We start from the raw sequence: 27,925 nt of genomic DNA, 5'->3' as shown, positions 1-27,925 counted from the left end.
TTGTTGGTTAAAAAAGCTTGAAATTTAATACAAGGCTCCTACTATACTGTTTCAAAAGCAGATGAAAAAAATTAAAATCCATAGTCGCAATTTTTTTTTGTAAGCTTCTAAAGTTCAAATATTGACAAAATACGGAAAAATTGACGAAACTTTGCAAATTATTTTGAGTTAGAAATTTATCAAAAATTTTCTTTTTTAATCTACGATTTGAAAATAGTAAGTTTTTCTTCCTTTATCAAAAAAAAAACCAAGAAAGTCAAATTAAATTTTTATGAGCGTTTGAAATTCATATTTTTACAACATTTGATATTCACTCGATTTTTCGTGTAAAGATTTTCTTATTTTGTTGTAATTGAATGTTTATATAAGCATTTTCTATACACGATAAAATTTTGAAAATAATTTTACTCTTTTTGAGCTGTTGACGGATATTGTCAGTTTTCAATTTAATTAGTTTTTTTTCTATAAATATCAATAAAATTGTATTTATTGGGTAAAAAAGCGTGAAAAATTAATACAAGGCCTCTGATATATTTTAGATTCTGAGCGAAGCGATGAATGTATTGATTTTACAATTATGTGTGTTTTTTTTTTTTTATTAGATTCTGAGCGAAGCGATGAATGTAGTGATTCTACAATGATGTGTGTTTTTTTTTTTTATTTTTTTATTTTTTTTTTATTTTTGTGTCTGTCATCACCTTTTAGGACAGTAAAAGTGCTTAGATTTTCTTCAATAGAAACTTTTCTGATAGGAAAGTGAATCTAGTTGGTACTTTGGGGGGTCAAAAGTAAAAATTTCCCAGTAGTTATCACAAGCGACGTGAAAAACAAAAGAAAAATTAAGGAAAAACGGGAATTTTTACGCAAAATCTGTTTTTGAGAAAATCGATTTTGGTTTTTGGTGTAACTCTAAAACAAATGACCGTAGGGACATGAAATTTTGACTGAATGTTTATATTAGCATTTTCTATACACCATAAAATTTACAAAATATTTTGACTCTTTTTGAGCTGTTTACGGACATTGTCAGTTTTCAATTTTTTTAGTTTTTTTTTCTATAAATATCAATACATTTTTATTTGTTGGATAAAAAAGCGTGAAAATTTAATATAAGGCTTCTAATATATCGTTCTAATAGCAGTTGAAAAAAATTAAAAATCCTTAGTCACAGTTCTTAATTATAAGCATTTAAAGTTCAAATTTTGACAAAATACGGAAAAATCACAAAAAATCGCAAATTTTGATGAGAATTCATAAAACTTTTTCTTTTTAAATCTAAGATTTGAAAATGTAATATAAGATTACTGATAAGTTTGTCTACCTTTATCAAAAAAAAAATGTCTAGAAGAAACTTAAATTAAATTTTTATGAGCGTCTGAAATTTATATTTTTACAACATTTGATATTTACTCGATTTCTCATGTAACAATTTTCTTATTTTATTGTAATTAAAAAACGAATGACTGTAGATACTTGAAAATTTCACTGAATGTTTATATTAGCATTTTCTATACACCATAAAATGTTGAAAATATTTTGACTCTTTTTGAGCTGTTTACGGACATTGTCAGTTTTCAATTTTTTTAGTTTTTTTTTCTATAAATATCAATACATTTTTATTTGTTGGATAAAAAAGCGTGAAAATTTAATATAAGGCTTCTAATATATCGTTCTAATAGCAGTTGAAAAATATTAAAAATACATAGGCACAATTTTTTTTTATAATCACTTAAAGTTCAAATTTTGACAACATTTATCAAATTTATAATTTATTAATTATTTTGTGGTTAAAAATTTATAAATTTATAACTTTTATGGCTAAGGATTGAAAATTTAAAACAAGGCTCCACGTAAATAGGTTATATATAAATTACTTTATTCACAATAATATCATCAAATATACTTGGTAATATCATAGGCTGACTTTTTAACGTTTTAATTTTTAAATTTCAGATGTTATCGTTTGAGAAATCAATCTTTTTATATGCTATACAAATTACACAACGTAGTGGGGAACTTTGGTAGTTTGGTACCTATATTTTTTAATGTGATATCAAAGTAACACTATTTATGAAAAAAATTTAAATCATCATGGTAAGTACTCTGGTGAATAAAAATATAATTGTATCAAAGTTGCCCTACGAAATCATAGTTACCCCCTTCTACGAAAAACGATTCTGAACGAAGACGTACTGTCAGCCTATAATATTATTCAGTACCTAGGTATATCTTATGATATTTTTGTGATTTAAGTAATTCATTTTAGTATTCGTTTTAGTAAATCATTTAGCGATGTGTACCTGTAATCAGAAAAAAAAACTTAACATACCTACTACAGTCAAAATTTTCCATCAAAATCAAAAGACTGACATTTTACATTTTAGGTGGATAGCTATGTAAAATAAAGAAATGAGGTATCCTTTATTTTTGGGCCAGTCATTAAGTTTTGGAGTAGACGATTTTCAAATATTGAGGGTGGGATATTAATGAAATGGTGCAGTGCTTACAAACAGGGTGAAGGGGGTTGTTGGTGGTTATAATATATATTTACTGATAATAATACATTATATTCTATTGCATATGAAAAAAAAAGTTATTAAAAATAATTAAGTTTATGATATTTATATCTTGTTTTATTATATATTATTATAAACAATAAGTGAGTTGAGTTATAATGAAATTTTTCAAAATAAATACGAAATTCAACTCTATATTATTTATTTTGCTTTTATATTATTGCACAATTATATTTATTTTGTAAAAGAATAATGTAGGATATCAAAATATAATTTAAGCAAATTTAAAATTTAAAACAAAACGTAAATGAAAACTAGACAGATAATATATGATATCATTTGGAACTTTTTTTAGATATAATATGATAAATTACACTTGCATTCGATTTTCTATGTCCTTTTAAGAACTTGAAGTAATATTTGAGTTGACAATAATTTTCAGTATTACAAAAACTTGAAAAATTTGCAAATTATGATTGGTTAAAAATTCATGACATTTTTAATTTAAATACATAAAGAGACATGAACATTTAATGTAATGTTTTTCATAACTTCATTTCTAAAAAAAATTTTAAAAAAAATATACCCAATTATTTTATAAACGTTTGAAAATAAATAGTTGATATAATTGTATATTTAACAATAACCAATGATTTTTATCAAGTTAATTTGTTGTAAAACAAAAAATACTAATTTAACCTACGACTATAGTGTTAATACGATACATATTATGTATTATTATTTTCTACTCGCAATGCAATTTATAAATGTTCAGACTATTTTTAAGCTTTTATAATATTATTATACGCATGTATAATAATTTGACTAATTTAACATTCTGTCAGTTTGTTTTATACAATTTTTAATTTTTGGTACTCTTACAAGACTTTGAAATATTATTTAAGTTCAAAAAAACATATGTTCTAATTTATTTTATTAATATTTGAAGTTAAATCCTTATCTTTCACGATCATTTTTTCGTAACAATAATTAACATTATAATAATATACATATTAACATTCCATTTGAGTTTTTTTTATTGATAGGAGGTTGAAAGGTTATAATAGACATTTGATATGTATCAGATGTGTGATTTTTACGTCATTTTACTATAGGTACTCTTACAATCATAGGTATTATACAGTATATAGGCACGTCTTGTAGGTAAACACATATTATAAAAAAAATCATATGGTTCTTTAAATTATGAATAATTATTTGTTTAAAATATATTTGTATTTTTAATTCTATAAATACAGTCAAATACTGAGATTAGCTCATTTGACAGTTCTTTAAATAAATAGAATAGTAAGTTACATTTTTTTTTTAATTTATGAAGAAAAAATACAAATATTCAGCATACATTAAAATTTTCGGATTTTTGGTTTTAATTATAATAATACTTACATGGATATTTTATACTATAAAATTACTTTTAAAATTTAAATTATCATAATAATAAGTTAAAATCTAATTTTAGAAATGTTTTTTTTTAACCTGAACGTGCTATTATATACCTTGTAACATGTAGCATAATATACTATGTAGTGATAAATAGATAATTATGTATATTGACATATTTTCTTGTTTTCCTAAGACAAAGTACTCAGATTAAACATTTATCTAATAATGTACCAGGTACCTGAATATTTAATTTCAGTTAGATAGGAGATAGGAGTGTTTTTCATAATATTGATTGAGGATATTTTTGAGATTTTTTTTAAAGTGAAAGTGATTTCTTCAGATTAATTGTTAGCATCGATTTTATGACGTACGAGTACCTATAGGTACATATTTTATAAAAGCAATAGTATAATATTTAATTCGTCATTATTTTACAATCACGTTAATTTTGTTTGTATGATACTGAAATAGTTGACCAACTTGAATTGAGGTTTCCACTAGTGGCTAGGATGGTCACTATATAGTTTAAGCGGAGTAAATACTTTTTAACGAACGAGATAATATAACACATGCTTTGTAAAACACTGGCATGATTTTGATGGTATTACCTAAGGTTTATATTTTTATTTCAAATTATATTTAAGATTCTGAGCGGAGCTGAATGAATGTATTCATTTTACAATAATGTGTGTTTTCGTTAAATTTATAAAATGTTCAACATTTTTTTTTTATAGTTATTTTATGTTCAAATTTGGTCGAAATTAGATATTTAAATGAAGAAGAACGATTTTAGTTTTGTTTTATATTTTAAAATTATTAATCGTGGATACTTGAAACTTCTAAAGTATATTATTACTAATTATTATATACAAATATTATGATAAAAAATAATAATAACTGTATTAATAAAAACAATATAAATATAATATAAAATATCTGATGCTGACAAACTGTTTCCGCTCAGAATCGTTTTTCGTATAAAATCATATTATATCATTAAATTTAAATTTAACACCATCCATTACAGTAAACCACTTGTAATCTACTGTACAACAGAGATACTTCCACTTACCCAATTGTTTTTGATTTATTTCAGTTTCAGTTTAGATATGCAAAAACGTAATTAGAATTTTTCTGGTTTTGGTTTGGTTTTTAATTTTGTAAAGACTTTTCCTGAGTAATAAGATCGGTTTCAATTCCTGTTCAATACATTTTTTTTTTATAATGTAACAAATAACTAAATGTATCCATATTTTTGTTGTTATAATGTTATAAATAAGGCAATGGACAAGGAGTAGGTAGCTTAATTTGATTATTATTTAAATCTAAAAAATATATTAGATTATGATCAGATTGAAAACGTAACTGGTTATTTAAAATTGATTTTATCCAACAATTTTAATAATAATAACAAACAATACACATGGATCCAATATGTTATTATAAGATTATTAATGTATCGTAAAATGTGTTATTATTTTTGTAGTTCTTAATATAATACAGCTATAGAGTAGAATTTAATAAAATAACACAATTTATAACAAACCATTATTTAGCAACCACTTAAGTTTCGGAATTATAAGGACGATAGGATCAAATACATAAAAAGTAATTTTTCATTAAACCATTCATATAACTATATAACTTTTAATTATTTTATATGAATTAAATTAATATAATAATAATAATTTTTTTAAGTATTTGTCAGAAAAAAAATCGTTTTTTACGCTTTTTTTATATTAATTCAGTATATAATTTATTATAAACACACACAACAATATGAAAAAAGTATTATTATACGTTCTGAAATTGTTACAAGACATCTTAATTTCTATGGAAAATCAAACAATAAAATAAAACTATTTTTAAAAAACGCGTATCCCATTGTAATAATATTGTGTATGTATGTTGAATAATAACCTTTACCTAGTGGATTGGTCCCGGAATTTTCATAACGAGTTTGAATTGTAAATTAAACTTCAAAATGTCAACCAATAAATTGATTTCAAATGAATCTTTTTGACTTGTATTTATATCGAACTTTCATTAAAAACAAAAATAAAAGCACATAATATGCCTATGCTTAAATTGAATTTCGTTTCTCGTAAAATAAATTTCAAGCAACTCATAGTTACGAGTGAAAAGTAGTTTTTCTTTAACATGATTCGCAATCAGAATGATTCGAGCTACAAGACTTCCATTTTACTGGGTTTCAATCACGGTCATTCTCTCGGAGGCCTTTTAGCATCATACGAGCTTATTCTCTCTGATAGTGATACAAACATTTCGCTCCCTGGGGACACAGGTAATGTATCCTATTGCATTACTAGAGGATATATAAAGGATTTAATGTATGGTATTCCTTTTCCTCGAAAATATGTCTATTCTTTAAACAAACAAAAACTCTAACTCGATATTTCGCCCCATTACACTCTACTCATAGGTACTATCTTTATTCTGTCAAAATGTTGATACGGACTGTTGAAATTAAACTTGCTTCTGCCCCCTTAGTGTACATTAATCCGGGATATTTCACACGTATTGTAAACGAAAATAGTTATATTCGTATGTGATTTATGACAAAAACAATAAATATTGAGTATACATCGATAACACAACAAATAAAAATAAATACAATTGTGTTTATATCTAAAGTTTTTGATTAAATGATTAATATGTATAATATTATAATTTACCTATATACCATTTTGAAAATTAACAATACACTTCACATAGATAAAATATATTGAAATATGAGACATAGCTCTAAAAATTATGTCAAGTTTAATCCTTTTTTCATCGGTGCATAATAATTACAGCCCCAAAAATATTGTCTTGTAGAACTGTAAATATATTACTATTAGGTTTAATAAATAAAAGTATGTTCAACGTGCTTGTATTTTATTCAACTTATTTGAAAGATATTGAAACCATTTATATTTTAATTTATTATTTGTTAAACATGAAACACGTTATTCTTGGATAAAAATACCAATGAATGAAAGCCAACGACTTAAAATAAAGAAAAAATAAATGTTTGTATCCCTTCCCCCTCTGCTGTATTTATTTATATTGAACACATTTTAAAACATTTAACTGCCAGTTAAACTGTCAATTAATTGAGTATTTGTCAGTGAGATTATTAATTATTTTTATATTATAAATTGTATTATTTATCAACAAGCAACATCAACAATTAGAGTTAAAAATATCTGTGTCGATATAATCTTTATATGGCATGGGTTCATAAAGAACGAAAAAATATTAATATTATGTAAATTGTTTAAAGTTTATTTTTTTTTTGATTTTTTTGTATTAAATAAAAACGTAGTTTTTACTGTTGATAATATCGGAGTCCTAAAACATAATATTGTATGTACAGTAATATAAATAATTTTTGTATTAAGATTTATGATTAAGTTTTCAAATAAAATATGAAAAATAGTTAAGCATAATATTACAATATATATATATATATATATAATAAGACAATACACATTATAAAACCATATTAGTTGTTATGGCAATGATATTGTATTTATAAAGTACTTAAGAAAAATGACAATTTACAGGAAATTATTATTTTTAATTTTTTAAATCATTTTTATTATTTATAATATGTATTGTTTCAAAATAGTTTTTACATTGTATATTTAGTTGACTTATTTTTATAGATTAACAAATTTTAAATACCTATGAAACTGAAAATTATTTAGCAACTGATTTTTAAATAGGTTGCTGTAAGTGTAGTTATAGAGCTATGTCTCTTCGGTTGGATTAAAATCAAAAAAGTTCAAATTTACCTACCTATAATGTTTATATTGTAATCTAACTAACTAATATTTGTTTATAAACAACATCCAAAGTACATCATATTTGTGTATAATATCTACAATCATAGATGATAAAGATATGGATATGCCACTATGTTAAATATATTTGAATTCACGGTCCCGGAGGGGAAGGTAAATGAGACCATTCTATATTGATAGTCGATACTCGATATAGGTATACGTTATTTGTCCTCAATTGTTCCCTTTGATTACCGCTGATAAGACCGTTATGTCCTATCCATATCTTTATTATCTATGTCTACAATGAATATAATTATCTAATAATATTTAATAACTTCTATGGAATATATTTTTCCAACACATAAATAAAGTTAAAAAACAATAAACTATAAGGTGAATACTTTGTAGTATGATATTAATCAGATAGGTAGGTACTAAATTTAAACATGAATATAAACTTAAACTAAACAATATATAAAGTAGCTAGAATAACTATTCTACAAATATTTAATAAAGCATTAACTTGATAAGTACCTAATATAATTTTTATATTTAATTTTCTATAATTTTTAAACCACACAATTGTTTTATCTAATTAAACATAAATAAATATAATGGGAAAAAGATATAACAATTATTATTTTTTCACTGAATTGTCCAATATCTGTTTTAACCTTAATTTATAATTGAATCATTGACAAGGATGAGACACCAAATTAAGGTTCACTTTAAACACTATACTTAATTCATTAATTTATTGTTTGGGCAACAAATACATTTTATAAGCTTAATGAATAGAGTACAATGAAACGTGAAAATATTCTTAAAATTAAATCTCGGGCGACAGACATATTGTAATTGGTGTTGTAAAAGGTTACCCATTCGTTGGACCTATTAATTATTGTACTAATTAGAAAATATATTCTACAAATTAATATCTGTAAGCTTCCGGCATAATGTTTGAAATAAATTGAATGCGCGTGTACGGTTTACGATAAGACGTAAGAAACTTGTGTCGGTACACACGTATTTTTAAAAAAATATTTTAATGTCTTTTTCGTACTTATTATTTTGAGTGAGTATAATCGTAAAACGACCGTATACAGAGTATATACTGTAATAATTCGTACGCGTAATAATTCTTGGTGTCTGTCGTCCGTGTTTATGAAAATTGTTTTAATATTATTATTTTTATTGTTATAAGACTGGCGTTAAATTAAGACCGAGAGCATGTTGGACAGATAGAGTATATTATAGGTAGGTAAGTAGACAGATCGGTACATAGAGGTTTTGATATACAGTTGGAGAGAGAGAGAGAGAGAGAGACAAAAATTTTCGATTTTTTTTTTTAAATCGAGGAGTGTGATGTATATTATTATGACATATTTTTTATTATATTAACATTGTTATTTGGACATGTTTATTTTTTGTCGGCGCCGTCGTTCTTTTCGTCATTCAAGCGTTTTCTGGCCGCAAAACCGCGGACCCTTGCCTGTATTTTAATAGCCGCTTGCTCCAGCTCTTTTGCTTCAGCCGCGTCGTCCGGCGTGGACACTTCGGTCGGAGTAGCGAGTCCCGACAAAGTGGTAGTCGGATTCGTCGCCAGATTTGCAACGTTACCGCCGCCATCGATGTCCTTGTCATCGCGCTCGAAAACTTCGTCGTCGCCGGTCTGCAGCTGATCGTCGTCATCGTCGTCGTCCTCGTAAACACCAACACCAAAACCAACACCAACTCCAACACCTGCACCGACATGAGCACCCCCAATATTACCGGCACCACTTCGACCATCACCATCACCACCGTGATCACCACCGCGATCACTATCACCTCCACCGTCACCAACGTCGCCGGGGACACCGGAAACACTATCACCGACCTCAGCAACGGGACTTGGCCCGTCACCACCGTCGTCACTGCCATCATCACCTCGTCCGTCGCCAGCGCCACGTGGCTCGCATCCGTACTCTTTGAGCGGCGCATAGGTGACGGACACTACCGACTTTTGGTCGTCATCCGACCAACATTGGCTCTCGTCCGTGGTCGTTGTGGCCGTGGACGGGGCCGCGTTCTTCAGGGACTGCCTGACCCGGTAGCCCCGGAAGCCCGCTTGGATCTTTACCGCGGCCGCGTTCACAGCCTCCACGTACTTCCGGGCCCTGAAACCGCGGTACACCGCCTGTATGGTGGTCGCTGCCCGGTCATCGGCCCCGTTATCCTGCGCTACAATTATCGCTGCCTCCACCGATCCGTCGGACGATCCACCGTTGGCCGTCGATTTCATGACGGCGTCGATTTCGTTACCGGGACGATCGTTTTCTTCCCTACCTTCACCTACAAAACAAAATATTACATTACATTATTATGCACAGATTTATATTCCATATTTCTTGAAAAAACGTTAATGGATATTATCACTGTATTTCAAATCCACGATTATGTTAATATGATCGGTCGTATTTTTTAGCTTGCCACCGAAACATGGAGGTTAGGTTAAATTGTTATTCAAATAGTCATGCACGTCATAACGTTTAGCTTGCTGAAGGAGTTAACTGTAATATTATTATATTTATTACAGAGGATGTGAATCACTCTATATTATAGATCAGGTAAACAGAACATTCTAATAGCAGACATTTTTTTTTTTTTGAAAATTACTGAGATGATTTACTTGGCATATTCGTAAGTAACAAAATATTCATATTATTGACATAAAATAATCGTCAGATAAGAGCATAGAGCCGCATTAATACTACAGAGTGACTGATCAGACAACTTCCGTCTTCGTGTCTTTCCATCAAGTAACTATTAAAAAATGAGGTGACGGCACACGGAATCTGTATATTATAATTTTAAAAATAATATTATCTGACGCAGAACAGTCTGTGCTACGATCAAATAAAAGACGTTCGTATAAAACGTTAAATTAGTCGTAAACAAATCAATCAATTAGTAGGTAGGTAGGTAAGAAGTAAAAATATCAATATAAATATTTTATTTTATAAAATTTACGAATTTAATGTATAGCTTGGTCTGTTACACATCAAAAATTCAAAAGCATGTAGAAACTATGAAACTCATATAATATTTGAGTCATAATTATAGTAATTTTAATAATATTAGTGATTATGAAGGACATAATATTAATAATAAGCATTATATTTAGCATTGGTTAGTAAGCGAATGCATGCGTGAAGATGATATGCATTTTAAGCCTATTTAATATAATTGAATCAAAACAAATTTAAATTAAATTAAAATGTTCCAGTCAAAAATATTAAGATGCGCCCTGGTTTGTACAAAATACTCAAACATGAAGCACTGAACACCGATTTCAAGCACCCTCCATTCAAACTTTATAATTTATATTGATATGCTTTCAATTAACTTCTTCGATTACACAAAACATTCCAGCAGTCTGCAATACTACCACCCAGACAACATTCCTACCTTTCGTTGGCTCAAATTTGGACGCCCCCACGATGTTCTCATATAATAAAATAAAAATTAATAATATTATGTGAATTATATGTATACATAAATAAGATAAAAATAATATTTAAAAAGAAGACACCAATGTTAACGTTTAATTATAATATTTATAATATATCTATTTTATAATATATAAATATATTTATAATATACCTATTTCTATTATATAACTATTATTATAAGTATTGTACTATTTATTATCATCATCATGTAAATGTCTATATTTTATTGCTTATGTCAAGAAATGTATTTATAGTGTAATATATCACTAATATATTACTGTTATATCACTACCTAGGCAAGTTTAACAGACTAAGTCAGGGAAACTTAATACTTATTACTTCAGGGCAATGAGGTATTCAATTAGGGAAAATATTATAGACTACTAGTCATCATACATTTTTAGACTAAATATATAATATATTATACTTTGACAATAAGCCGGTATGTTCACAATATTAATATAATTTGAAAAGTGAACTCTATACATGTATTATAAAGAAGGCCGTTTAAACCGTTCCATACACATGTAAAGTAATAAACTAAGTTATTATACCTACTAAATGTAATGCACAATAATGTGACCATCTTATTTTTATGTTTTTTTTACATATAAAAAGTGTATCGAATAAAAATAAAAACAAGTATCGTACTTGTATAATGTCTGTGCCAATGTTGACTCTGTCTTACAAACTCGTAAGGATCATTAAAATTATTCAATGATTGGAATAATTAATGTAATAATCATAAATACGATTCGTATTATAAATTTAAAATATAGTAGACACACTACTTTTCCGATTATATTTATAAATAGCTAGGTACATGTAATAGTACCTATAATATGACGTGATCATTTATCACGTTTTAAAAGCCAACGATTGTTATTATTTTATTTTTTGTACCATGAATTTATAAATGTATACGTTTTACTTGTCAGATGTACTAAAACGATATACCTACCTACCTACCTCAAAACTAGAAATTATTAATCCAAAGTTATCTATAGGAAATTATTTTTAATTTTGGAAAATAGACAGAAGTTTAGGTATTACTTACAATTTTAATTTCTAGTTTTAAAGAATTATATTGGTAAAAATAAGGTTTTTCGTTTTTCAATTTTCAATTTGCAATGCATATGTAAATATAATAATACAAGTTAAGTATACAGATTTTAAAATTCCACTATAAAGTATAAATAAAAAAATACAGCCACCTTATACGTTGATTCATAATAACTTTTTAATTTTTGTGATGATTTTAATTAAAATAAATATTACATTTTAAATTCAAAATAATCGCAAAGTGAAATTTACATTTGGAAATATAAAACTATTAAGTAGGTAGTTAATAATCGATATTTTGATATTAACAATAGTTATAATGCTAGGCACTATCGTCTTCGGTATAGTATATTTACACAAATATACACTGTGTAGCATTATGCGTCGGTACTTAAGGTTAGGAATTATTTCACTGGATAGCGCTAATGGTTTCAAATGTGCTTGAATATTGTGGATTATACACGTATTTCCAAACTATAAAATAATTACATTTATGTTTATACATTAAAATATATTAAATATTACTGAATATTTACTAATTATTATTTATTTTATATTAGATTACAAAAATAGGTAATTGTATTGGTGTTTATTTTAAGATTACTTATTATATTCAAATCATTCAAAATGATAATATGTTTTCAAGAATTTAAAAAATGCAAATACTGCAAATGTTCTATGTTTATGCATGTAAATAAATAGGAGAATACCTATATATGTTTTTGAACAGAATGTGTTTTGTTTGTACGATGTAAGTGCGATGACATCTCGGTGAATAGTGGTGAGACATTTTTTTAGACCCATATAGAACGACTTAAACGAAACGGAATCTAAACAGACGTAGGATTGCAGAAATAACAAACATACCTAAAGAATAAAATAGCTTTAACAAAACGTAGTGTTTGATGCTTGGAATTTCACGGTTCCTATAAAACGACAAGTGTCATAAAGTTTGTTATGAGCCACACGAAATATCGGCTAGAAAGTGATATAATTATATATTATATAATGTACCAAAGTAATAATATCGGTTATTGGATATTTTTGGTCCTGGAAGGAAGATAGACAGCTCTTTTTACATTTCATTTCATATCAACAGCTAGCTTCACCGTATCATATTAATATATTATGCATACCACTTTATTTGATACAATAAATAGCGAGATTTAAAACTGTTTTGGGAGTCCAGTGAATAGTAAAACACTGACGTGGAGAAAAAAAGTTACGGCTACTTCAATTTTAAAGTGATATATTCTTCAAGTAAAACCAAATTTACCATTTCGTAAACAAGATTGAGTACCTACCTTATATTGAATTCGACACGATCGGAAACGTTACTCCTACGTTGGTGAAACTTATCATCATACAATTTTTAACATAACGTGATCAAATTAAACGTTTCTCTAACCAATACCTATTTTAATTAAACAACAAACTATTTTTTTTTATTTTTGAAGTCCATAGTATACATTTAAATTGAAGTTTGAATAAGTATTAAATCATGGATAGATCATTATTATTAGGTAATGGATTACAGGGAATGGATTTTTGTCATTATTTAAACTTGGATTTTCATTAACACCTATAATGTCTATATCCTACTTTATGGCGGGTGAACATCAATTTCGATTGTTGTAAGTCTTGTGGAAGATAACTCTACCGTTTACTGTTTTTAGATTTATTACAGTTTTTAAGATCCGTGCCTATAATTCAAACTAAAATTAAATAAATTAAAAGTACCTACGTATTTTTAAATAGATACCTACGATGAGTGCCATGGTACGCAATCGTATTCCTCCCCATAAAATATGTCATAGGATTAACGACTGTGTGTTATTATAAAATATCTTCGTAGAAATTATTAAATACTTTATTAAATTTTTAACCGAAAAATATTTTCAAACTTGCGTACCTAATTATTAAAAAAATTTACTATTTTGGAAAGCCATAAAACAATTATTCTATTGTAAGAACAATTAAAAAATTTTATTCATATTTATAATATTATGACCAGGGCTTGCAAACGTTATAATAACGTTATGATTAAAACGTTATATTTGACAAAAAATGATTGAAATTTGTAAAGTTATTATAACGGAAAGCGATAATAAAAAATTATTAAATACCACGAAACAAAACATAACGATTAACAAAATATATTATATATCATTAAACAAAACATAATGCAAAACGTAATTTATAAAATATCATTGAACAAAAAATAACGCAAAACGAAATATTTTAGTATTTACTTATTTAAAAGGTCCATTGGTTTCGTAGAAACATTTATTTCATGCAAACAATCTAAGAATTGATTATATTATATTCCGTATCCGGGCCTACCCTAATTAGTTATTATTTTTAATTTAATAGGTATTAACACTATTTTAAATAACAATAAACGCAAAACTCGTATAACTTTTTAGTTCTAAACAACGATAAACGCAAATCTTGGATAACGTTTTAATTCTGTATAACGATAAACGCAAAAGTTGGATAACGTCTTAATTTTAAATAACATAAAACGGATTTTTTTTTCAAATGCAAGCCCTGATTATAACCAAAATTAACTATAATCGATCAATGATTTTTATGATAACAGAATCTAATACGATTTGATATATGATGGTGAATATCTATTATGAATGTATGCAATTTAGTATGGGTGCTAAATTTAAGTAATTTTAAGTATTTTCGACACTTACTTATTTAAAATAAACATCTAATTAATTTGATTTTTTTATTGGTTTCTTTTAATGTACATGCTTTTATTTATCACTAGTATACCACATATTATGTATTATAATTGATAGATCAATAACTTAGTGGTACTCAACCGGTATGTGGGACATTATTATTTATTTTTTTTTTCCCCTGAAAACCTTTCAATTCTTTTTCAAATATTACTCAAGCGTAAAATAAGTACAATAAACCCTAAAGTTATTCTTTCATTAAAATATTCTTGTATCAATGTGTTCACAAACTCAAGTTTTACTAGAATTTTTTTAAAAACTAAATACGTTGTAACATGACCATGATAGGTACTATTATAAATGTGTATGACGCTTGTTATATTGTTCAATGTGTAAAATTATAGCCACCTATAATATTGTACTTTAGTATGTGCATAACTTATGTTTGTGTAGCTATATAATATTATTATAGTTTTTTAGATGCGTATAATGTTTAAATTTGAAATAACATCCTATTTGGTCACCGCTGGTGGTGACATAAATGTTAGGAGTTTTTTTTGCCTGAAGAATTCTTTTGGATATTTCACAAAAACGTACGAATATCACTACTATTTAATAACAATGAACTAAAAATATCCTTTAGGAATTCGATTGGTCTTTTTGGCTCGACAAGCGTAGCTGTAGCATGACTTATGAGTTATGAGCATTACGCGCGTGTCCTGCCATTGTGCGTATTATTATTGTCCTCGTTCGGTAAAAGAGTTCGTTGGCGTATCTCAGGGAAATAAATTCACCACCCCTAACGTGAACGATCCTGACACCACGTACATTTCCCCTGTGGAGGGATGGGAATACACAAATCGCATGAAGTTCACACCCACTTTACACATTAATGCAATACTCCACGTCTTCAACCCCAAAGATAAAAAAAAAAAAATAATAATAAAAGCGATGATAACAAAATATTAATTATAGTTAGGTATAACAATAAAGACTGAGTGAGCATGCCAAAATGAATAATAACTATAAATATAAATATAAAAAAAGAACAGATGGAAAAATGAGCGAAACGTATAATATGAATAATGAAAGCTTGCATGGTACGGGGAAGAAACAGTAATAAAAAAAAATAATATTATATTGTTATGTCCGATGTTTGGGAACCGAGCGAATCTCTTACGTCAATTCCGACCATATTATACGCGGCTGAGGCACCAGGATAATCCTCGGGCTTACGTTAAGACATGTTCGACTCTATACAATATTATAATTTATTATTGACGCGTGTGTGTAGAAATACCTACAGTGTAATATGTGAATAATAATATAAATATCCTTCGGGTAGTCGTTTTTATTAGGTTTCGATTTCCAAGTAAATAAACGAAAACAACAATATTAAAACGTGCTGTTGCATATACGAGACGCGTGTAGTTGGCTGGCAGTACAGCTTTATGTAATATACATTTTATCTTACGGAAAACGGGAAACAGCTGTTTGAATGTGGAGGTCAAAATAATTAATATTCCGGAGATCTACGCTCGCACGGGGGAAAATATAATGGTGTTCACGCACGGTTATGCATTATGGTACCGGTGAAAATTAAGCGCGATCCCGGAAAAACCGCCTGTGGTCTTGGGAAATATTTTCGTACATTTTCTATTGTCGTCGCTTATTTCAAATTTTCATTTAAGGTGATCCGATACCGACCGTTTTAATAAATATAGGTACCATATATTATGATACTCGTTCGTGTGTCAATTTTTATTTCAGACCAAAGTTTATGGGTAGTTCCGTAACAATTTTGTTATAAACTGTTATATTATTCATATCATATAATCAAATGCAAAATGGTATCTATTACACACTACTTTTTGAAGACAAACCTAAAAAACGCCTCTCTCTTCGGAAGCCTTAAATATTGTTCATTCTAGCACCGTTTTCCATTACCACTGTATTATCATTACTAAAAATACGATTGCAATGTTTGAACTCGATTATTTCGTTTATTTCCGAGTGTACGTCATTACATTCCGCCGTTAAGACAAATAACAAAAAGCACATAATCCTCACGAAATGGATATTGTGTAAACTTAATATTTTATTTTTATTTAGTTCTCTTTATTATTATTCGGTTAAACGTGTTTTATACTACTGCTTGATTATGTTTTGGTAAATATCAGTTTGTTGTATGAAAATATTCATTCAATGAAGATTAAAATGCATTAAACGTCATGATTGCGTTACATAATAGTGCACAAATCGTGTTTTCCGCCATAAAAGTATGTAGTAACGTTTATCATTTCCAAGCCTAAGACACTTGTATTTTTAAACACAACATTTGATATTATATTTCAACAAAAATTAATTTTACTATAGTTTAACTAATTGACTTGCAATTCAAACGATACAATACAAGATAAAATAACTCTGAAAATCCGAAAACAATTATTATTGTAATTATACCTGTTTAATATAATATTATGTTTAATTAAATGTCTGAGCTCTTGTTCAAATTTTAAATAGTTAATGAAGCCAAGTCGTGGATTACAAGTTTTTAACAATAGCCAGAGTGTAAAATGTTCTTGTAAATTAAGATACTGAATCATTATGTATAATTATTTCAAGTTTTATAATTGTCTTTTATTAAGCAGGAAGTAAGAAAAAGTCGTTACACGAATTTTCATATTCTGTAATCTCGGATTACACATTACTAAAAAATACTCGGAATTTAATACTTCTTAGTTCTAAACAAATATACCATACGTACACACATCGTAGACGAGATGCATGAGCACATTTTATGTTTCGTTAGTAATTAAACGTTACTGTAAATTAACATTGAACATAAAATAAATTTATTTTTAAACAGCATAAAACGTTAGTGAGTGAGGAGTGACTTATGCATACTTAAAGACAATATTGCTAAAGGTGCTTGGTGTAATAATAATAATTCGTCCAACAAACTTTGAGCTCAGAATTAAATAATAATTATAGTTCACTGAATAAACAGTACCAAGCAGAAAGTAGCTCACAAAAAACATTAATATTTTATTCAGCTGATCATAAATAATTATGTAACTTAAAAAATGTCTAGGTTAATTTATTAAAAATTTAAACACACTATAATAGTTTCATTTATTATTCTAAAGTTTCCTTGATTTAATTTTAATGACAGTTTATTTATCCAAGTGTTGATCATAATAATTTATTAACGATCATTGCTTGCAATTGAATGTCAAATTGTTTAAGACTGTAGACAATCTGCTGACCTTCGTGGATAACTAGCTGCGAGTTTCATGATTTTTATTAAATTAATTTCCTACACAAATATCTAAAACGGGGATTCACCAGCAATGCGCATAATTTTTGTTTTCTTGGACCACGCCACAATGCCATGTGCATACCTATTTTTGTTACATTACACAAATCGATCATGGTAATTATAGGGTCTAGTGTAGGGGAGGGTGTTTGGGGTGATTCAGAATATATAAAAATAAAATAGTTATTATCTATTATTCTATTGTATATACCCAATAATTAATATAATAAATAAGTGTGCTTTTATTTAAATTTTTTATGGGACAGCTGGATTATTTTATAGTGATTATATTACCTTAACCTTTTTGTTTAGCTAATGAACGTAACAACAAAGTAGTTACAGTAAATCTAAGAAATTGTTTTCTTAAATTATAATTTTCATTTTATAAAACTCTTTTTGAATTAATAGAGCTTAAAACCATTTAAGCCGCTCTTGTATAGATTAGTATAATATTATTTTTAAATGTCTTACCATTTATTGCAAAAATCTGAATTTATCTAATAATATCTTTTTTAACAAAATATCAGCCATAGTTAAACATTAAAATTATACTAGTAGGTAATTTTTGTAATTTGTCTCTATTTTAGCTTATTAAGCGATATAATATTATCCCTCGAGCTAAAAGAGCCATGACATGGTGAGATTAATTTTTAGTCTTATTGATCATGATCAACTATTTTTTGTACCTATTCATATTTTATTATGAAAGATAGCATATTATGTTATACATACTTTCAAAATTGTATAAAAACAAAAATGTACTTGTTCAAAGAATTATTTTAGGATAGCATTGAAGAGGTATTGTGTAGCTAATTGGGAAATTGGCTCAATAAAAATTTATGAAATTAGTTTAGAAAATACGTATTTTAATTTATTTGAATTAATCAGATTTAGCATAATATGTCGGATAATTGTTCATTGTTTTCATAAGTTTTCAGTCCATTTGAAATTAAAATGGAAATTCACTTTACCAAGAGATAAAAAAAGAATAGAAAATAAAGCGATGGCGATCATCGTGGTCCTTAAGTAGCTGGTAATACCAGTGAAAACTCGGAGGGTCAAATAATTTCGGATAAATATATTATTACGCACTTTATAAATCAAATAAAATTGTTCAGGTGAGATTACTTTTTGAACTTTTAGTTTGTAAAAAAATATGGATTATTTAATTCTCTGTATATTATTTTATTTATAATCAATACTATTACTCACTTTATATGATCTACCTAAATAGTATGGGGACATAATTAATTTTTTCGAATCAAATGATTCATAAATAAAAAATAGATAGCATTTATTTGGCGATTGTGGTTGATGATAAATAATTATACTATGTAACCCTGAAACTAATTATTTAATTTAATTTTTGACAAATATATAGAAATGTTTTGAAGGAATTACACAAAATTGGTCAATGGAAAGCGAATACGATGTATATTTTATGGGTGTTCATTGTTGATATACTAAATGATATATTATAATATATATAATTAATAATTATCACTAGAATGTTTCCATTTTATGCAAATTGATTGTATAATATTTTAAACTAGTTATGGTTTTTAAAATTAAACCAATAAACTACATTTTTTATATAATATATCAAGTTTTGTGAATTAATTTAAGCCAAAAAACATTGCATGTAATTCAACATCTAATAAGTCAATTTATAGTACTGACATACCATAAAATGTTATGAAATAGGTTCATGGTAAACAAAGTTTAAAAAAGACAAAATAAATTTAAAATAATATTATGTTTAAATTATTTGTGAACATTTCTATCCTCTACTAATATCATATTATATAAAAATACAAATTTTTATGTGACGTTAATATTTTTAAATAATATAATTTTAAATTTATGAGCTAATAAAACATATTTTAAAAATTTTAAATTTCAATGATTGCATTTTTAATTATCTTAATCAAACATTGAGTCAAATTCCAATTAGGCGAGTCAAATTATCACTGTAGGTAAATTAAAATATTAAACAGTCAACTGCCCAGTATTCAAATAGAATACATTTAAAAATAATTTAATTCATTGGGTTTCTTGTTTATTCAATTTCGTACCTAGTTATTTCTTGAAAAATAATATTACCTATTCGATTAATTTATAATTTTAATTACTCATGAAAATTCTATAATTGATAAACAACTTAATGTCTTACAATTTACGAATACCATTATTATTTGATTAATGAAACATGCTGAACACAATAATGGGAGGATTGATAAGTGATGAACCCAGATTCCGCTTAAGCTCGATAAACTGGCAACTGGCCAGATTGGTAGATTTTCATAGATCCAATTACTGAGTTTATAGGCATTGTAATTAGTTTCGATGGTGGCAGAAATATCGATTTTAAGGGTTGGTGAATAGTTTGAGACTAATTTATAGGAGTAATTTTACTAACTCAATTTGGTGGTTGCTCCCGGTTATACGATTAATAACGACGACTTTATAGACCCACCTGCCAAAACACCATATTATCGAGTTAAAGTGAAACTATAACGCATTTCTAATTGCTAAAATCATTCTACTAATTTATATCAATTGTACCTACACATTTTTTTCTATGCTAACTATACTCCGTATTGCGTATAAATATATATTATGATTGAGGAGACTATGATACCACATTATTCTTATTTATATCATGTCCGATGTAATGAAATTTAATTACTAAATTAAGTCCATATTTGGATGGTGTTATGGTTTTAAATGTAGTATCAGTTTAAGTTATAAACCGTAACTATAGGTTCGATTTTTAATTAAAATTGTCAATAGTAAAATTTCCAATGAACATATTATTATAGACTTGATATAAATTTATAAAACACCAGTGCAAAGAATATTGTGATAAAACAAAACATTTTTTTTTTTTTTTTTGTAACATTATCTTCTTACATAGTTAAATAACTGTAAGTATGTAATGGTGAAATGTTCAGCGTGGAAATTAATTAACTAGATTGGAAATTAATAACAAGATTCAAATAAGTGATGATGTTAACAAATAGTTTTTCTATTTTTTTTTTTTTTTTAAATACAATATTTTTATATAATGTTTAATATAATTATTTGTTATGATGTTTTATTACGTGCTTAGCAATGTCACAAGCACATCTGTGATTTATAAATACATCATAATTACGAATATTAATATATTCTGATAATCTGACGTTTAACAAATTGTAATTAATAGGCTACCTATATAATATAATGTAATATGAATTCGAGTTGTTTGTGAAAATGCCACTCATACAATATAGGTGTTTAAGTATTACATTTCAAGAATTAAATTAAAAATCAGTAATAAATTGCTTTTGATAAAATCGGATTAATATGTACATATTCATTATCATTTCAAAAGTGTTATTATACAACCATGCATACGAGCAACACGAGGTCGTTTATTAAGTCACGACTTTAAAGCCAAACTTTGTCTTTATACGAGAAAAAATGCGATAAACGTACTATGTATGTGTTTAATGTATAAGGTCATATCCATTTTGAAGTCAAGAGTAAAAGGACTGGACAACTATTGCTGGATGCAGCGGTCAGAAAAGTTCTGTAAAACACGCGAAGCCGATATAATAATATATACGCACCACTGGTCGATGACGGTCTCTCGAAAATATTATTATATTCTCATTCGAAGTAATTCAAAGGACGAAGCACTCGAGTCACTGGATGGCTAAATATTTAATATTAATAATCATCTTTTAAAACGTAGCAAAGCTAATTAAATATTTATCCAAGCATTTCGTTGATAGCGCCCGCTGGTGGAGGTTTTTTTACTTTTCACTCGAAGGGTCAACACGGGAATAATTATGGTCTATTTATTTATATTTCAAAAAAAAAAAAGAAAATACAGAAAGTCAATTTCAAAGACCACCGCAGGAGGGCCGTCGGGTAAGGCAACGCGTATTATTTTTCAAACCTCGGCCCAACTGTCCGGTCCTTTTCTAACCATCACCTTCCACATCCAGTCCACATCCACCTACCACCACGTGGACGTATTACTTAAAAATATTATACTTATGCCGGGATTGATTCCTCTATTTATTATTTTCGTGTAGTTGGACGATAATATAAAAAATAGAATAAAATTATGTGGGTGCTTAACGTGGTCCCTATGAAGATAAATATCGTTACTTGGTAGTCCAGGGCCGTTGCACCGCTCTGGAAGTCAGGCGTCTGGTGTCCGGAAATGTCTATTCACGTTAAAGAGACAGTCACGTCGAAAACGATCGGCTCCGTCCAATGGAAGACTCAAATCGGTCGTGTGGCGCATATACGAGGGTGTGTGTGTATGTGTGTGTGTGTGTGTTAGTGTTTGTGTGCGTGCGTGCGAGTAGACTGGACTGTGGTGTTGTGTTTAAACAGCTCTACATATGCGCCCGACAACGATATACAATCGTAATGCGACGACAAACGATCAATTGACTCTAGACGCGAGCGGGGTCAATAGTTTTTAAAAAGGATCAATTTAACATCGCGCGTTATGTAAGACAAAAAAAAAAAAAATTGAAATGATTGGACAGACGCACGCAATGTGCGACCGGCAAAAAAAAGTATAAACAATGTAATGAAAAGGAAATTTAATGGAACGTAAACACGCTGGAGACGAGCTTTGAAAAAATGTTTTGTTCGATTGTCCGTGTGGTGGCGCAAGAAAAATCACAAACATACCTACACATGGTGTACCATATACATTAGTGAACGACAAATAGAATACTTGTATGTAAGTATGAATGTAGGTACCTATGTATGTATGTATGTATCTTTGTATGCATGTAAGGATGCATGGGAGCATCAATGGGAGGAATAGAAGCAGTTGCTTCAGGCGATAGGGGCGGAAAAATAGTCGATAATATTATCGTAATATAATAAAAAATAAAATATTTAGTAGAATAGATATTAATATTATTTTAGTTTACAAATTTTCGATGTCTCTTGTCGGAATATCTGAAATTGTATTTAATCTAATATAAGGACTATTAGATACTTATTGGGACAGATCGCTGTAAGTTGTGGTCTTATGGACCTTGTTTTCGCACCTACGTGTTATTTTTAATATTATTACTACATGATATATTGAGTATTGACATATATTCTATATATAGATATATTTTAAAAGACAATATGCGTAGCCAGACTAGATGACTGATAAGTAAGCATATAGTTTTTTTTGTGAGCAAAATGTATGCGTAAAACGGCTGTTCGAGGCGTAGAGATAACATTTTTTTTTGTTTATTTATTTGTAAAAAATAGCGTATACTGAATATTAGGGGCGTCATATTTGTGTTTGCTTCCCCATATATTGTTCTTAATACGGTTCTGTATGTATGTATGTATGTATGTATGTATGTATGTATGTATGTATGTATGTATGTATGTATGTATGTATGTATGTATGTATGTATGTATGTATGTATGTATGTATGTATGTATGTATGTATGTATGTATGTATGTATGTATGTATATATTTAAGAGTACCTGTGTGTATGTATTTAAGAGCACGTGTGTGTATGTATGTGCCACAGTACATGTGTGCGTGTGCGTGTGTGTGTTTGAAATTTTACATTTTTAGATTCGTTATTTAGTGTAAAATTGAACATCATACTGTTATGCCGTGGTGCAGTATATTATAAAATATAAAAAGATAACTGTAAAAATCACTGGCTACTCAAACCAACTTCAGCCTTGAACGGTTTCTTTATTTTTCATTATATTTTACTAAAACTAAGACAATGTCCGTAGAAACATAAAATAAATTGTTAGTTTAAAATTATATGTTTTTTTACTATCACCATTATAATATTCCCTTTATCTGATATACGATGGTTCAATTAAATTTCTAATATTTTAGTTTCTGTATTTTTCCACACTTTTAGTTGATGCCTACTAATATTTCACTGCGATCAATCATAATTCATAATAATTAATAGCCTATTTAGTTGAGTAGCTAGTAAAAACTACTATCGTTTGTTACAGACAATTCGAGTGATACAAAATTGCCTATATGCTACAATAATATTATGGTATCAGTTCAGAATAATATTATGATAAAAATCACCAAAATGTTCAACTAATCGTTGTTTATATTATAATATATTTTATAAGAATTGTAATTTTGATTCTCACCAGTCATGATCGCGTCTGCATATTAAATGAGTGTATATCAATGTAGATATACTTAGTACCTATCTTCATATATCATATTTTTATATGTAATAATATTAAAATATTCGTACAGTGTGTGATTATATTTAACTCGAAATTTTGAACTGCTCCAATGTGTACATATATACATAACCTATATAAAAAATATTTATTTTTTTTTATCTCCAAATCACATAAATCAAACAGATAAAACGGGGCGTGTGGTTTTATTCTTCATAATTTATTAGGTAATGGATCTTTACACGTTTCGTACAGGCCAGAAACTATATCGATCGAATGTCAGCCTTACCGTATACTCAAATACCTACTGCCATTTTAATAACGCCATATTTCTTTAGTATAAAACGTATAGAAATATAAATGCCTAGTTTCATATTTTATGTCGTGGCTGCATTTTAGTTTGACGACTGCGCAGGCACCTATTATAGTGACGTAAAATTATTTTCTTTATGTCTATGCGGCTATGAAACGCACCTTATTACGTTGGCTTTTACTTGAATAAAAGTTTGAAAAAAAAAAAGATCTCAATTTGTGAAATATTATTTAAGAAATACTCAATACGAATTTGTTGTACTTTAACAAATCTTCGTCGAAGTAAACATATACCTGATATTAAATTCACATAAAAACACTTTATAAAATACATGACGTTAATTTAAATTATATATTAATCCGTTCAGGCTGTTATTACCATGTTTACACATGGCGAGACAAAATTAACGAAAAATGGAGTGGCTGTGTATAATATGTATAACATGCACATTATTGTTACTGCAGTATTTAAATTTTAAGCCATTATAGTTTGAAATTAATATTAAACATAATTATATTCAAAGAATTATAATATGTGTTTTTACTCTAAAATACTTGTGAATATCACAATTTCAAAACATTTACCTCAGTAGATACTTTCAATGAATTTAAATATTTTACATAACCTACATATCATTATGACTATCATTCAATGGACCATAAACTTAAAGCATTATTAAATTGTTTTAAAAATATTTTTCAATTATTAATCATATTTTATATTAAAATAGGTAGTCATTTTCCAAATTAAGTGAGTATTAGTTACTTAATTTATTGTTATGTTTATAACTTTGTGTTAGTTCATTGATGTAAAATAATACTACAGAATTATCGATTTTTGATTAAATATAGGCACTCTCTTGCACAGTTTAATTTGAATAATATGTTTTGGTTGATGAACATATTGAATTATATTTAACAGGTTATATTTTTACACTAGGGAAATATGTTGCTTAAAAAAATATTACTTTCTTCAATTTTATTATTTTTATTAGTAGCATATTGCAAAATCCTCATTGTTTTTGCTTGAGCTCGTATAGAAATATTGTCGTATGTCTAATACATGGAAATACTATTTTTATGTACATATTATAATGATAATAATAACAGTGTTAAGATATTACAAATAATAAGCTCAGTGTGGTGCATAGATTTGAACTTCAGAGATACTCATCGTACAATTTTTATCAGCACCTCAATGAAAATGTTGGAGCGATAATATAATTTTCTTTAAAATATATCAACATAGTTGCTACTATCCAATAATATACTTTGATGTAACATTAAAAACATGAATAATACAACATTCTGTAATAATGTATTTCTTAATATTTCGATATAATTCATTTTTTATTTCAAGATATTATTATGAACAAAGTTGTTGTTGATTACAAATAACACAATTAAGCCCTGCGTTGTATGGAAGATTCAGCAAACTCATATTCACACAGTGACAATATCGATGATTTTTCATCGTTTCGATATTATCCAAGGCAGAGGTTCCCAAACTTTTGTTTAACGTACCACTCATGTATATTACGGATCAGTCACCAGTTACCGTACGAGTTACCGTACCAGTTACCATTAATGACTAAAAAGGGGGTGATTGAGTAACGTTGTGTTAAGTTTGAATTCAATGATAAAAAAATAATTGTTTATAAAAAACGATTCTGAGCGAAGACTGTTTGTCAACCTATAATAATACTAATTAGGTATATTTTATAATATTATTGTGAATCGTGATTAAAGTAATTTATTTTATTATTAGGCATTCGTATTACAGTAAGTTAAATTAATTTAGGTCGTAAAAATTGAATGTCAAAATGTCATTGTGTGTATACAATTTAATAATATACTTACTCAAAAAGATTCAAAAGCCCACGAATAAAATTTTTAAATTACGAAATAAAAAAAAACTAAAATCGTAATTCTTGGTTTTAATATGTGATTTCGTCCAAATTTGAACTTATAACTATTTAAAAAACTGTGTTTGTAAATTTTTATAGATTTTTTGATTACAGAATGAACTACTTATATGATCTACCAATTATATGTCTAATGAACCAATTCGTTGATTAACGCAACTAACAAATTTGGACCCCATGACTAAGAATACATTTTATCTCATGACTAATATGTATTTCTGTAAATTAAATAACAATTTAGAATGACGAAATTGCAAGTTTGAAATCAGCAAGAAAATGTCATGTTTAGTTTTATTTAATGTAAAATTTACTTAATGCACGTTAATAATTACTGCTTAATTACGTATTTTCCATGATTTGGAATAACAGTTATGAAACGCACAATAATATTAATAATAATTTACTCAAAATATAAAATATTATTTTATTTACCACAAACGTTTGTAAATAAAAAAAAACCATTTATTTTCCACATAAGAAGTATGTGGCCTTCCACGTACCACCATGTGGCTTTTCATGTATTATAGTTTGGGAACCTCTGATATATGAAAAATATTATTTATAAAAGTTTTAATCCTGTGAAATAGTAAAATGTTAAAGCCACAAATTGTATTGCTCTACTAAATAAATACGTGCTATATTTTCTGAACATAAAAGTATCGTAAATAATACAATCGTACACTAATTAAAATGCAAATTATGTAAAACATGGCAAGGATAATCTATATTAAAATTAAAAAAAAAAACAAAAAAAGAACAAACTAGAAAACATTCCATAAATAATATAAATTAAAACCGCAAAACAAATGAACTAGGTAATTATAGTCTATGATTTTCTACTGTAGTAAATTAAGTACTCTAAACAATTGAGTAATTATTACAATTATAAAGTAATTTCCCAAAAGGTTTTGATTTACACTAATTTTTACTTTTTAAATTACTACATATTTTTTTTTACTAGAATTGTCTACCTACCAGTTTCTGTATCGTCATCTGATGGTAAGCCAGTGGCTTTCATTTCTTCATCAGAAATATCTAATTTGTCAGATGTTGTATCCATTTGATCCATATCCGTCGGAGGGTCCGGCAAATCAAATGAATACTCTGGTGCCAGAGTATGTTCATCTGATTCGTAAATTTTCGGTGGTGGTGGCCATGATGATTCTGTTGGACCCTGTAACATGCTCCGTTATTAGTAACAAGGACAAAATGA

At 27.5% G+C, this 27,925-nt stretch overlaps 1 protein-coding gene across 1 annotated transcript in view; it reads right to left on the bottom strand.

Annotated features, from left to right (window-relative positions):
• Window positions 1-5,649: 5,649 nt before the first annotated feature.
• LOC132933742 (uncharacterized) overlaps window positions 5,650-27,925 on the bottom strand; it is a 126,521-nt gene continuing 104,245 nt past the window's right edge. Inside the window, exons 4-5 of the mRNA XM_061000018.1 lie at window positions 27,688-27,886; window positions 5,650-10,048 (exon numbers count right to left, since the gene is read on the bottom strand). Coding sequence (XP_060856001.1) covers window positions 9,135-10,048; window positions 27,688-27,886 — 1,113 coding nt within the window. The 3' untranslated portion in view covers window positions 5,650-9,134. The remainder of the gene's footprint in view (window positions 10,049-27,687; window positions 27,887-27,925) is intronic.

The sequence above is a fragment of the Metopolophium dirhodum genome, chromosome 1 (genome assembly GCF_019925205.1).
Source record: "Metopolophium dirhodum isolate CAU chromosome 1, ASM1992520v1, whole genome shotgun sequence".
Taxonomy (NCBI): Eukaryota; Metazoa; Arthropoda; class Insecta; order Hemiptera; family Aphididae; genus Metopolophium; species Metopolophium dirhodum.
Note: the sequence above shows the minus strand (reverse complement) of the source record. Positions and strands in the feature narration are given on the sequence as shown.